General features: G+C 38.5%; 1 protein-coding gene across 1 annotated transcript in view; it reads right to left on the bottom strand.

The window, feature by feature from the left end:
- Thsd7b (thrombospondin type 1 domain containing 7B) overlaps nucleotides 1-15,435 on the bottom strand; it is an 839,715-nt gene that overhangs the window by 696,707 nt on the left and 127,573 nt on the right. The window contains exon 2 of the mRNA XM_076941097.1: nucleotides 8,665-8,837. Coding sequence (XP_076797212.1) covers nucleotides 8,665-8,803 — 139 coding nt within the window. The 5' untranslated portion in view covers nucleotides 8,804-8,837. The remainder of the gene's footprint in view (nucleotides 1-8,664; nucleotides 8,838-15,435) is intronic.

The raw sequence follows: 15,435 nt of genomic DNA, 5'->3' as shown, positions 1-15,435 counted from the left end.
CCCTGGTGTGGTTTGGATAAACAGAGAAAGGTGAAACCCTTAAGACAAAACAAAACTCTACTTGGCTGAGTAAACATGTCTACAGAGCTGCAGGTCAGTGGGGACCTCAAGCTATGTGATCTTCATAGCAAAGATATATGAGTACTTGTGGTTCTCAAGCCAGTTCATTTGGGAACATCTCTATTGTTATCCCCTACACGTCACTTTTGACAACATAATACCAGGGTAAAGATCTTTAAGAATGAAATAATTTTGGATTTGTAAAGAGCCCATCTCCAATAACAATGCCAGCTCACCAGTTTAGAAGTACTAGCCATGAACTTCAAGATCTGGCAAAAACATAGAACAAAACAAAACAACAACAACAACAAAACCCTTAACATCAGCTAAAGAATCCAGATATCTGTGTGTGAAGTTCCAAAAAGAGTAACAGGAAGGAGAAACTAGATCTCAGAACCATAGACATGAGTACAGCAAGGAGCACATTCTCTTGATGCCAAGAATACTGAGGAAAACAGGCATATCTCTAACTGAATCAACATGGGGCTTTAGAAAGTCATAGGTAAAGATACTTGAAAGAAGTGCTCAAGAATAGGTAGAACTGTACCAAGAGCAGGTCACAATGTCATCGATGTGTGCAGTCACAGCTCTGGGAGCAATAAGACACAGCAGAGTCAATCCTGGACATTTCCAGGGAAAATGCCTATTATTCCTGACCTCTATACCCAAGCTTCCCTTGTTTGCTTTCTATTGCTGCTGTAAAATACAAACTAAAGCCAACCTGGGGAGAAAAGGGCTTATTTGGCTTTCATTTCCTCATCAAAATCTAGCAGTTAAAGACTTCAGGGAAGAAACTGGAGCAGAGACCATTGCAGAATGTTACCTGAAAGCCTGCTCTCCGTGACTCACACAACTTGCTTCTTAAAATACATATATAACCAAGAACCACCTGCCCAGAGGTGGCATTGCCTCCAGTGGGCTGAGTCCTGCACATTAATCATAAACCATGAAAATGTCTCACAGACTTGCCCACAGGTCCATCTGATGGAGACATTTTCTGAACTGGGGTTCTTTCTTCCCAGATGACCCCAGCTGAAGTCAATTTGACAAAACAAACAAACAAACAAAGCCTAACCAACTCACAGGCTATCATTCCAGTACATGACAAGAACAAAGACCCTTTCCAATATAAAAGGATTTGAAAAATGAGCTCCAACCTACCCCTCTGAGCAATACTAGAGGGTAACTTTGGCCGACTTTGAAAATTAGATGAGAAAAACAGAAGAGTCATTGAGGGATTCAAGACGCTGGGATGAATGGGTTCTCACACTTGACACCTTCCCTATACTTCAAGAGAATCAGGAGTGAAGCTGTGGAAAGAAATTCAAAGGGGAGAGAATGCCATGGAGTCTTTAGATCTGCGCTTCAATGCTGGGTCACATTAAGTATTGAGTGGAACATTAGGGGAAAGCCACACCAGGCTCGAAGAAAATGAGGCAAAAGGAAAACTCATGGGAAGAAGCTTCTCATTTTCCCATAGAGCTAAACAGGAATGAAGTACAGTATAGTGTTTGGCTCAGTGGAGACAAGATGCATAGAAAATAGTCATTAGTTTAATTAGCTTGATAAAAATACCTAGAAAGATTGCAGGAAGAAATGAAAAAGATGATGAAAGAAAAATACTCTGCCAACCCAGAACCAGATCCATGGCAGATATTGGGTACATTTAAACCAAAGTTAACTATAATCCTTTGAAATAGTGAGGTGGAGTGGTGTGCACCTGTAAGTCTCACTCAGTAGGCTGAGACAGGAGGGTTGCTACAACTTTGAGGTAAGTCTGGGCTATAAAGCCCAGATTCTGTTTTAAAAGAGGAAAATGGTGGGAGAGAAAAAGAGAAAGGAAGAAAAGAAGGGAGGGGCAAAAAGAGGAAGGGATGAGGCAGGAATGAAGCAGATGAACAGCGACAGACATGTGGAGGCAAATATCAGATTTTTTTTCTGAAATGATATTCCAAAAGAATTGAGATGGACTGGCTATTTTGTGGACTTTATTTGGAGTAGTGAGGTATCTAGAGCATCTCATGCTGAGAGCTCCAGGGACATTTGAAGTTCATGCATATCTATTCTGTCTTCGTTTAAATAAGAGTCAAACACTTTTGTAGAACATGATCAGAAATGACAGGGAAATGAGATGACAGAGAATTACACATGCATGCAGACTTGTATAGACATAACACAGAAAGAGAGAGAGAGAGAGAGAGAGAGAGAGAGAGAGAGAGACAGAGACAGAGACAGAGACACAGAGACACAGAGACAGACAGAAATACAGAGAGACAGAGAAACAGAAAGACAGAGACAAAAAGAAAGAGTCCCTCATTTCACTTAAGGTGAAAGATAGCTTATGCAATGGTTAGTTATGTGTTTTCTAGTTACTTGGATTATATCAAAGTAGCAAAATCTTTTGTTGCCATGAAGTCTACATTTTAGTTATATTTAGAAATAAACAGCAGAGTAATTTATTTTGTTACATACTATAGATTTTTTTCTTACCTCTTAGGAACATTATAAAATTAGTGCTTGAGGTGTCTAAGGAAAAATAATTATATCTTTTAGCAGTAAAATTCATGCCAAGGCTTTCTTATATTACAGAAATAATACCACCAAGAGTCTATTAGATACATGCCCCTTAGATGATCTAATGTCCACAGAAGTAATTAAAATGATTTCAATTTAATCTAATTCCCAGAGGAAATATTTCCTGTATTTCTAACACAGATTAAAACAAAATCTTTCTCCTAAGAACAGTTCTGTTTTCTTTAAGAATCTTGAAGATTAGGATGCTTGCCATATATATGTGTGTGTGTGTGTGTGTGTGTGTGTGTGTGTGTGTGTGTGTGTGTGTATCACAATTTTTTTTATAATATTTTACTGCTGAATGTATTATTTAAGCTGTGGTTAACTGTAAACATAGATAAGATCCTTTATTCTTTTGCAATGCCATTGACATAATGTGTTTTTATTCTGATTCTCTTTTATTTACTTTGTTCATAGAATGGAGGTCATTATTCTCCCATTTATCATGTGAGAGCTATTGAAATTAAAATTTTCTGAGAGTCTAATATAAAGACAAATCTATACCTCAAATCAGTAAAATCACTTCTGAGTAAAATACATGTAACCATCAAACAATCCTTATTTTGTATGATTAAAGAAATAAACCTCAAAACACAGACACATGGCTATAATAAGCATAGTACTAGCACACAGTAATGATAGGAATGGTGGCCGGAGAGATGTCTCCATGGTTAAGAGTTCAGGCTGATCTTGCAGAAGATTCCAGTTTGACTCCCAACACTCATGTCACATGGCTTATAACCCACACATAATCCAGAGCCGGGGCATCTGAAACCCTCTTCTGGCCTCCATGGGCACCTGCATTCATGGGTACATACCACTATATAGACATTTGCACATCACTAAAAAACTCTTTTAAAAAGAAAGAGAGAGAAAACCAGAGAGACAGAGACAGGCACAGTAGCTAACATTATTAACTGATCACTTTTCATTATATATTTTAATAGTCTATCTTACTTTTCAAAATGATTCTACAAAGTGTTGATGTCATCTTTAATTGAGGCTCAGGAGAGACGAAATAACCCTCCTTTGTGACACTCAGGAACTTTGGCTACCTCCCTCTAAGTGTAACGTATGCTACTATAAGAGCAATACATGCTACATACGAGTTGTTATATGATGACAAAACAAACAATTTTTAAAATATTATCATGAAGAAATAACTATGGAACTTTTTTTCTTTTCAAAATTTATTATCAAAGACCAGATTTGTTTTCCTGTCTTTTTATAAGCTCACTTGTAAAATGTGTTTTTGGCTAGTGAAAATGTTCTGGAACAAGGTATTGGTGAAAGCTCCAGCTCTCTGTGAGTGTGCTAAATCTCACTGAATTTTACACCTTTAAAGCTGCTAAAATGGTAAAGTTTATGTTACGTGCATTTTAGCACAGTGAGTCTTTAATGTCATTTGGCTCCCGAAGGATGTAATCAAAATGTTATTCTCTACATATACAGGATCACAAATTCTGAGTGCAGATCTGCATTTCTAAAGATGCATTTAATTTTACTGATGCTTATCCAGCATTTCTTTCTCTCTGGTGTTCAGAATCTGATTATTCAACTCTGTGATCGACACCTGCATATCAATTTCATACAAGGTCAAAGTATAAGTGTAGCCAATGCCAAGGACCGCATAACACACTCTATGCTTCCTCTACAGTACAGCAAAAATTACTTAATTTTTAAATTCATTCTATCCACCTATCTATCTATCTATCTATCTATCTATCTATCTATCCACTGTGTGTGTGTGTGTGTGTGTGTGTGTGTGTGTGTGTGTGTGTGAGAGAGAGAGAGAGAGAGAGAGAGAGAGAGAGAGAGAGAGAGAGAGAGAGAAAGAGAGGGAGGAAGGGAAGGAGAGAAAGAGAGAGAAAGAGAGAGAGAGAGATAGAGAGAGACAGAGAGAGATAGAGAGAGATTTGCCTCAACTCACATGTGGAGGACAGAGAACAACTTTCACAAATTAGTTATTTCTTTCCGTCACATGAGTTCTATGGATTGAAAACTCATCAAGCTTAGCGGCAAGCAGTAAAGTGGTAGATCAGCATTGAGCTATCCTCACCCACACAACCTAATTTATTTCACTCATCAAGGAAAAGTCAGTATCTCACTCTCACTTGTGTCTTCCTTCCCACCTGTCATGTTTTAATAGGAATAGCTCCCATAGGTTCATAAATTTGAGTCTTTGGTCCTCAGTTGGGGAAACTGTTTGGGAAGGATAGAGGCGTGGTTTCATTAAAGGTGTAATACTAGGGGTGAGTCTTGAGATTTCAATTTATTCCAGTGTCATTCCCAGTTAGTTTTCTTTTTCTGTGCCTTATACTTGTGGACTAACACACATGAGCTCTCAGCTACTGTTCCAGCACCACGCCTGCCCCGGTCTTTTATAAAGAGCCACTTCTGAAGTGAAGTGGTCCATCAATAGCCTACTCGAGCTTCCAGTGCCCCTCTACCATTTATTCCATGTTCCTGTCCTGGCTCTACAGCTTATCATTTCTTACCATCATATATTTTCTGTTGATCATTCTTAGTACCTGAAAACTATGTTCTCATTTTTCATTTGTCACCTATCCTTGTAACACTGCCAAGAACGTAGGACTCAACATATGTTAACAGAATGAATACATTTCCCCATACCACTACCATGAACACTTGAAGTAAGTACTTCTTATGGTTTTGGACTGTGGTCTGACTGCCCTTTAACAGAGCAAGTGCTTACAAATAGCTACAGGTTTAAACTTAAAACAGTAAGCAAGCAGTTTTTATCTGATACTCATGTTAGAATGATCCTTACTTCTCAGGCATGGATGTTGGGCTTCCTGGACTAAATATAGATCTGATGTCCTCATGGTGAGGACAGGGGTTGGAAAGCTTTGACAGACCAGTGACCATGCAGGCTGCGACATGTCACACACTCCTAGAACAGCACTTCTTAGCAACACAGCATAACCTCCAATGTATCATCAGTCCACTGTGTTTCCAATGCCAAGACTTAGGTAGAAATGCCTTTAATTTAGATGAGGTTAACTGACATTTGACCTTTTAATTTAGAAAGAAAATTGGTGAAGTTTAGGAAGGAGTTTAAGTGGATGGCATCCAATCTAAGCCAGAAAAAATGATTTCCAGGTTTCTAGTATAAAATATGTTTTTCTGAGTCTCCAGAAAATTTATTTGAATTCCAGATACCATTAGAAATATGTTTAATTTTAATGACAAAAGTTTAATATAATGAACTTGTGTGTGTGTGTGTGTGTGTGTGTGTGTGTGTGTGTGTGTGTGTAGCAGAAATGAAGGTGTCAAAGGCAATTTTGAACAGAATGACCCCAAATTGTTCCAGGGGATATGATGATGTCTCAAGACAAATCATTTATTACTTTTAGAATAATACTTTATTCACATTATATTCATAATATTCACATAATATTCAGCATTATATATTATAGCAAAAATTGAAGCCACTGAGATGTCAAGCAATTAAGAAATAAATTACTGAATGAAAACATAAAGAAATATAATACGGCCTTTAAAAGACAAGACTGAAGTGTGTACAGGAGTATATATGTACTATTCCATCAAGACACGTATGATGAAGGATCGCTACAAAAAAGTAAAACTTCAGTTGTAACTGAAAACCATACATATTTATACAAGCAAGGACATCTTCTAAAAGGTAACAAAGAGATGAGGTGTAGCCTGCATGGTCTAGTGTTTTGCTTTTGATTATTCACTGTTGACATTTTTCAGCTTTTGAAATTTATGGTCATGTACGAATACTTTACTTTAGAAAGAGAGGAGCAGTAGACATTGGAGAAGATGAAAACATCCATGCTGATGTTTATTTTGAACAAGGCCTTGTGTCTTCTGGAAAGATTTCCCGCTCCAGAAACTCAATTGCTTACTTTTTGAAAACACACACATAAATTTTCTTCTAAATAAGCTCATTTTCCTAACACCTCTCATTAATGCTGCAGATTTGCCACTCTCCATTTTAATTGCCTCTCTCAGAGAACATCAGAGAGTAAGGTAGCCAGATAAAGTTTGAATTGATGAAATACTTATGTTTTGTGGGCTGGACAGATAGCTCATTCTGTAAAGTGCTTGTCAAGGTCAAGAGTTTGATTCCCCAGAAGCGAGGTAAAGAAAGAGCAGGCAAGGTAGCAGATGATTTACAGTCCTAACTCTGGGGGGCAGAGGTAGAGCATTCCTGGAGTGTACTACCTATTCCACCCTAAAACAATTGGTGAGTTCCAGGCCAATAAGAAACTAAGCTGATCTCTAACCTCTACATATATACCCCCTGACCCGCCACACACACACAAAACATTCAATTTCTGTGAGTAAAACAATATTGAAAAGCAATAGTGCCTTGAAAACGATCTCTAAAGCTTGGTAATACTACTGTGTAGGGGGAAAACACAAATCACTAATGTAGTATTGGAATTCACAATTAAATGAATTTATAGAGGATTTAATGCAATTAAGTTTTCTCCAGACTGTACCTCTAATGGCGTTGGGATTTTTTTTTTTACTTAATATTCTTTAAAACATAATTTACTTTCATTTTTGCAAAGTCATTTATATATTATGAATATCACTTTTATACATATTTCCATGGTGACAATATGTTCGCAGTTGATTTAATTTATAGACGATGGGACCAAAATGAAAACTCTCTGAGGACCATAGATCTTCTACAACACCACGTTCCCCTTCCAAGATATTAAGTGTATAAGTTATCTATACTTGCACGAATGGACTCTTGGAATAGTAATAAATATCATAAATGATCTGATTGTGAAACCTTTGGAAAATTAAAATCCATAACAAAGAAAGCATTAGGGATACAAAGAGCCATATGAGAGTAACAACCCTATGTTTAGGGTTCATAATTTAAACTAATAAATTATTAGGGTTAGAAATTAAAATGAGCAAATCTTTTATACAGGCAAATTAAGGGTACAGTTAGAGAATAAAAATCATAGACAAGCTTTTAAAACCTGAAATCAATTCTCTCATATAATGCATAAGGAACTGTACACAAGAGAGCTAAGCATCTCTAAATACAGTAAGGAGACTTTATAGTTATCACCCATAAGCAAAGTTGTTCAAATAATTGTTTTTAATATTTTAAAAGTGTGTGTGTATGTATGTGTGTGTCTGTGTGTGTCTGAGCATGCGTACATGTGCATGGTTGCCTCTGGAGGTCAAAAGAAGTGTTGAATCCCTTGAGACTGGAGTTGCAGGTGGTATTGAGCCATGTGAAATGGATGGGGGACTGAACTTGGGTCCTCTGCAAGAGCAGAAAGATCTTTTAACTATTTCATTTTCTCTCCAGTCTGAGTTAGATAATTCTTCCTGTTCCAAACCCCACATGTAAACAATCTGTGCTGGAAGATATTTAACATCAAATAGGTAATGGGTTTGAACCCCAAAAGAAAGACATATAAAACTGGCTCAAAGCTTTCGGCTTCGTGAATCAGCTCCACTTGGACAAGATATTTTACTCCTCAGTTGTGAAATGGTTGGCAAATGCGTAGGTAAAAATGATAATTGTAGTTGACAACAACACAAACACTCTAAAGAATGACAAGTATCATTGTCATAAATGGCAATTAAGTAGGAATGGAAATCTAAGGTATGGGGATGGGGAGATGGTGAAGCAGTAGCAATGCTTGCTGCTCTTGCTCAGGACCTATGTTTAGTTTTGAACACCCATGTGAGCAGCTCACAATCACTAGTAACTCCTGCTCTAGGGCATTTGGTACCCTCTTATGGCCTCTGCAGGTCTATATACACACACACAGATGCACACAGATACACACATGTATTCACACTAGATAGATAGATAGATAGATAGATAGATAGATAGATAGATAGATAGACAGACATGTAGATAAGGTTTAACACAAACTTAATGTATTCTGTATAACGAGACTTTTTTTTTCTGTTCTGGTCATTTCCCACTACTCCACAAATATGAAAGAAATATTGTCCTAAATGACCATGGTACAAATGAAGTCAGAACATTCTTACCTGTTTTCCAAATGAACTGATTATCCTTCCTGCCTTCCAAATGAGCTGCTTGGGTCAGCAGGAGAGATATCACTAGAAAGAACTTCTTCATGCTCCTCGAAATCCAGTGAGTGACAGACAGATCACTCCTTGGAAACATTCTTCAGACTTTTCAGCTCTTCACTTGCCTAATCCTGAAAGCAAGAGAAAGGCAGGTGAGTGTTCGTGTTTGGCAACCACCACATACGCTGGTGGCAAGTGACTTTCATGTGACCCATATACAGATGCCCCCATTACATAGTGTTTTATTCCTCAGAGTAAACACATTTTAGGGATGTTTCATATTCTTGCTTCCTTCTAAACAGACGGATTCCTTAAGGGGCTCACAACTAAGGAGAGAGATTGTCATGTACCACTAAGATACAAAGAGGGGAGAAACAAACATCCTTAACAGCACTGAGTGTAATGACTCAGGATGAGGCCATCCCTGAAATAAAATAAAGGGAAATACACAAGATAGTATCTGGGAAGAGCCTTAGGGAAACATAGGGCTTGAAGGAGTCAAGAAGGACACATCCATCAGAGAAAATAAGGCATGAGAAGCTAGTTATGTTTGCGTTCAGGGACTAGTGATTAAGCAAGTGGCTGCTTTGAAGGACATGAAGAGAAGGGAGGAATGGGTGGAGCTAAAATTTCGAATACAGGTTGGGGACCAAATTGTAAAAGGCCTGATATATCAGGAGGGGATTCTAAAACAGAAAAGAACTTGCCGTAACTAAGATCGGTGTATACGACTACTTACTAGTGAATAGGGCTAAATAAACTGGGAGTCAGGGCTATGAAGCTAGTGAAATTGCAACTATTAGGGGGATTTGGGAAATAGAAGAGAGACTGACTGGGCAGAAAGCATTCAGGGAGAGTGGGACATAACATATAAGAGGGAAAACTCAAGCAGAACATTACAATGTAAGATGCAAACATAGGAATGAACAGGTAACAGCCATAACAAAGAAGGTGACACCTTTAAGACACAGGTTTGAAAGGGGGAAATTAAAATAATGTTTTAAAATATATGAAATATAAAATTTGATGTGTCTACCATATACATATATATGTATATGTATATGTATATGTATATGTATATGTATATGTATATGTATATGTATATGTATATGTATATGTATGTATGTATATATATGCACACACACATATATATAGTTCTATTTTTTGTAATGATAGAGGCAGAACTCAAGGTCTTATACATGCTAAACAAATGCTGCTCTACCTATTTGCTAGAACTCACATTCCAGATAGAATTTTTAAAACACTAAAAAATTATACTTAGAGCCAAAATGAACTAAAATAACTTTGATATTTGATTATGAAAAATATATACACACATACATATATGCATATTTGTGTATTTATGGATAGATAGATAGATAAGAGATAGATGATAGGTAGATAGATAGATAGATAGATAGATAGATAGATAGATAGATAGATAGATAGATAGATATTCATAGTTAAAGTAGACTGAAGAAGATAAAAGTGTCACAGGTAAACATTAATGGGTTTAACATCCAGCAAAGTTATTAAAGATAGGTGGTAAATCTGACTACAAGCATCCTACGGATCAATGATAAAGAAATAGCTACTATAGACCTGATGTCCTCAAATACACGCCTTTTGTGAAGCTCAGTTCTGATTATTTAAAGAGACCCAGGAAAAGCAGTTCAATGCAGCATTTTCTAGATCAGGCTTGTCTGCTGACATACCTGTAGAGGATTCTCTTTTTGTATTAGTAGATGTGGGAAGACCTTTTCTGAATATGGGTGGCACGAATCTTTAGTTTGGGTCCCTAGACTGGACTGGAGTAGAAAAGATTAGGTAAACATTAAGCATTCATGGATTCTTTCCTCTCTGCTCCTGTTTGTGGGTGTGGCTCATTTCAGGTTTCTGCTGATCTCTATACAATAATGAAATGTAACCTGAAATTGTGAGCTAAAATAAACCTTTCTGCCCTATGTTGCTTATTACTGGGGTATTTTTATCATAGCACCAGAAGAAAAAAAAAGAGAGACATGCCTTTTTTTTGTCTGATTTTTTTTTCCTTCATAAAAAGTGATTGCCTTATTCCTACCCATTTGTAGAATTCACTCAGGTATCCTTATAAACATGGGTGATTCTGAACAACACTTCAAATAGAAAAGACAATGGCAGGTAGCATCTGATGCTATCTCATGACACCAGGCACGGTGGTGATGCTGCACAAACAACTAAATATTATTCTAGAAGGAACCAAGCAATGCACTTTGAATGCACAGCCCTCTGGTGGCCTGCCTCAATCCAGGGATGAATATAGTATTTTACAAGACAGCCCAAAGCTCTGCTTCAGATCTTCATACCGCAACCAGAATTGAGGGGAATAAAAATGGAGGGCCCTGGCTGTAATAAACCAATGCACTTGGTGGCTGTTTAGTCTCAAGAGTGGCCTGTTAGTAGATTTCATGGCTCTTTGGAGGCACCACTAGACTTGGCTCTAAATCGTCTGTCCTTGGCAACTGAACTGAGCACATATCCTCCATGCAGAGAGCCAAGAATATGGTCCATAACAGCTGTGCCTTTGGTAAAGTTTGGGCCACATAGACACTAACTTACAGTTTATTCTAAGGTCACTAAGAGGTTGTGATATCTTTGTGTGAAGCAGAAAAAGATATCCTCTTCTCGGGTAGACATATTTTGAAATTAGTAGATGGGTCTGGATGTGAGTTCTTTTCCTCAACCCCAGTGGTCACTGCCCTGGGCAATGTGCATATGTGACCATTTCTAACTGTCTGCTCTTGTGAATGTCACATACACACTCCATCACTTGGGGGGGTTGGGGGGGGTGCGTGTTCTTCCTATCACTTTGCTGATGAAGAGACTGCTAGTTTAAGTGCTGGAACTTGACAGAGCTAGAAATGGTCTTAGAAAAAAGAATGCAGTCACGGGTTCTCTCTTCTGCCCCAACTTCCCAAGAGCTGTGATTAAGAAACATGTCACCATGCCTAGATTTATCATGATACATTCAAAAATCTGCCTAGGTCTTTTGTCTCAGTAGACACACTGAATCTAGGCAACTATTTAACTCAGATACCAATATAATATTTTTATAAGTATGCACATACACACACACACACACATACTGGGGTGGGGGGAGAAAGAGAGCCAGCAAGAAATGGATGATGTTATATAATATACATTTGATAAAAGACTAATCTGGACATTTGGAGTAAGACATCACTGCCAGTCACTCTGCTGTAAAAGTAGAATAAGCCATGTTGTCTCCTATACTTCATATATACTTCATGGGAAACGATATACTTTCCCATGATTCCTATAAGGATAGACCCATGTATGCAAAACTGTCCCAACACAGGTGGTTTTGCTTCTTCTCATTGCATTCTCATGCATCCATCACATGTAAAGCTAGATTCTAATCATTCCAGTGTCAACTGAAGAAAAGTACATTTTCTGTCTTTAAAAATGACTATAAGTAGGAACCCAGAGATTGGCAATAGAGTATGGGTTCCAGTGAGACCATACATAAGTCACAATGCTCAGCCAAGGATTCTTATATCAATACTTTCAATTCTGCATCCATCTTTGTATCTTACTTGAAAAAGTATGATCTCAAGATAACTTACTCTGAGCCTTAATCTCCCCTTGACACAGTTCACTGTCCAACTTTGACTCTCAAAGAGACCTAGTGCCTTGAGGCCTCCTGTAATTATCTAGGGTAGGACCCCTTTCTCAGAGTCTATCATTTCCAAGATAAATAACTTTGAGAATCCTTATAATTCATGGTCACCCTGTGGCCTAACTATCACCTATAAACAAGTTGTCATAGCAGTAGGGCACATAAGTTGGATTTAAAATGCAGCAAAAGAATCCAAAGATGTTTAAGAATGCACAGGAGAGTTCTGTATAGGACATTACAATGATCATATTACCAAAAAGACACAAATAATATTGGTATTTTCAACCCTTCTTTATTTCTGTACCTAATGATTTCTCTTTTTCCCCCCAAGGAAGCTTAAAGGTAGAGTACAGGAAACATATCTTTATGAGAGTCCCCATGAGTTAAGATGCATCATTTCACATGTAACTAAGGTGGGATACTGCCGGGCTAATAGACCATGTAGGATAGGCTCTGAACACAAATCTGTTACTCTTCCTCTTTTAAAGGACTGAAACTCACCAAGTTATTCTGTGGGCCATGCCGGGAGTCATTCTAACACCTGCAAACATGAGCATTCACTATGAACAAAACAAGGGAAGAACAAGAGAGTTCATTCCTCTGTTTGTATAACACAAACGAAAAAAAATGCTTTATCTGATAAAATATGCTATGCTGAAGACACCCCCCCCATGATGATATGAATAATTTACATTACAGAGATTGCTGGATTTCCAAATCAACTTATTTATTATATCTCTTAGCACCCAGGATGTGTTTGAAAGAAGAGCGTGAAAATGATGAATACTAAATAAGAAACGCAGTCTCTCCTTGTTGCCTCAAATTTCTAATCACACAAAGGCTATTCAGCCTACAAAAAGTATAGCAGTCTTCTGCATTTCATTCCCCCAACCATGTTCTTATCATCAGAGTCCCTGAATATTTAGAAGGTACAAAACATGTTTTAAAAAAACATAGAAATGATTCCAGTTTACCTTCAGCCTGGAGGAACAGGGATGAGAGAGAGCCAAGTGTGCTGTGGCTATGTGATTCCACATAGCACCCATCGTACATGCACTGTGGAGATGGCAGCTCATCAGATTGACTGATGAGTTCTTATTAAAATGTTGTGTGTTCTGCTTCATCTTCCATAATGTGCCCATCATTGGCATGTGACATTGCCCCGAGGACACCACTGAAGAGTAGCCTGAACATTCTTGTGCAATTCGCATGTGCATATTAACATTCCAACTATGCACATTAATACTTCGTTTTAGAGACAAGGACCAAAGGTTTTGGGGATGACTTGAGAAGTGAAACTCATAGAGATAGTAAGCTCTTTGTGAGAGCCATCACTACTCTTGCCTTGAAAGGACAGAGACATGTGTTGTCCTTAAGAAGCCATACAAGAATTCACCGTAAGTTGAATAAAAAGAACAAGATATCCATGTTACAGTCCACAGACCCAAAGAAGCCAAATATCAAGGAGGGCCCAAGGGAGGATGCTTAAATTCTCAGATGGATGTCAGAGGTGGATGGAGAGATAGAGGTGGACTGGGGATAGGAATGGTGCAGAGGGATCAGGTATAGGGAGATCCAAGATGGGTGGGAGAGGAGATGTGCCAGAGACCTGCGGGGAAGCCCCAGGGAGTCTATTTGGGGGTGACTACAGCTGTGACTCTTAGCAGTAGGGGATGAGGGACCTGGGTCGGTTGCCTCCGATGTCTAGGCAGGACTCCCTAGAAAGAAATAGGGATGCCATCCACTCATAAAACCTTCAACCCTTCAACCCAGGATATGCAGAGAATGAGATGGGACAGACAGAGGGAGTGGACAACCAATGACTGGACCAACTTGAGACCCATTCCAAGGGCAAGAACCAATCCCTGACAGAATTGATGATATTCTGTTATGTTTCTAGACAGAAGCCTACATAGCTGTCCTCTGAGAGGATCCACACAGCAGCCAATGACAACAGATGCAGAAACCCACAGCCAAACATTGAACTGAGCATGGGGAGTCTTGTGGAAGAGCTCAGGGAAAGATTGAGGGATCCAAAGGAGATAAAAACTCTACAAGAAGACCAACAAAGTCAACTAACCTGGACCCATGGTTAGTTTACTTTGAGGCTGAACCACCAACCAAAGAACTAGTATGGACTGGAACAAGTCTCCTGTACATACATAACAGATATACAGCTTGGTGTTCATGGGGGTCTCCTAACAACTAGAGTGGGGCTGTTCCTGAATCTGTTGCCTGACTATGCATCCTGTTTTAATTTGGCTACCTTTCTCATGTCAGTTTGAGAGAATGCTCCTGGTCCTGCAGTGACTTGGTGTGTCAAGGAGGTGTGATATCTTAGGGGGTGCTCCTCCTTCTCAGAGGAGAGGGAGAGGGAATGGGGAGGAGGGCTGTTGGTGCACACTGGGAAGTAATAGGGGGAATGACATCTGGATGTAAAGTGAATAAATAGATTAGTGGAAAAAGAAAAACATGGTACCACAAATGAGAAAAGTGCCTTAGCTATGAAAAAATTTATGTTATACTGGATGCATAACACCAACATAAGCAATTCCTTGTGCCCTTCAAAGCAAAGATCTCTCCCAACTCTCTGGGTTCTTTCAGTGCCTTGTGCAAGGCAAGTCATCATTTTATTTAACACTAACAAAAATATAATAACCAATTATTCCCATTTCTGCAAAACAAATATTCATAAGAATATTAAATAATTGTTTCAAGATCACCTAGGCCAGAAGGAGTTCAGTGAGCTGGGTCAGGAAACAATAACGCCACCACAGCCACCTGTGGAAACAGTGATATCACCATGGCCACCTGTATTTACTGTCACTCTTAGTGAATCCTTTCAGATTGCCCAAACCTCAAATCTTCAAAATCCTCAGCTATAAAATGAGAACAGTCACTCTAACCCATTTGGAGCAAGTTAAAATAAAATAGTGAACAGAAAGTGTATCAATATAGGCCTGCTATAGAGAGAGTGCTCCCTATGGAGTTGGCAGTGATACACCTGACTTATTTTTATCAATACTCAGAAGATCCCATACTCCAGTTGG

The sequence above is a fragment of the Arvicanthis niloticus genome, chromosome 10, assembly GCF_011762505.2.
Source record: "Arvicanthis niloticus isolate mArvNil1 chromosome 10, mArvNil1.pat.X, whole genome shotgun sequence".
Classification (NCBI taxonomy): Eukaryota; Metazoa; Chordata; class Mammalia; order Rodentia; family Muridae; genus Arvicanthis; species Arvicanthis niloticus.
This window is presented reverse-complemented; position numbering and strand designations above follow the sequence as displayed.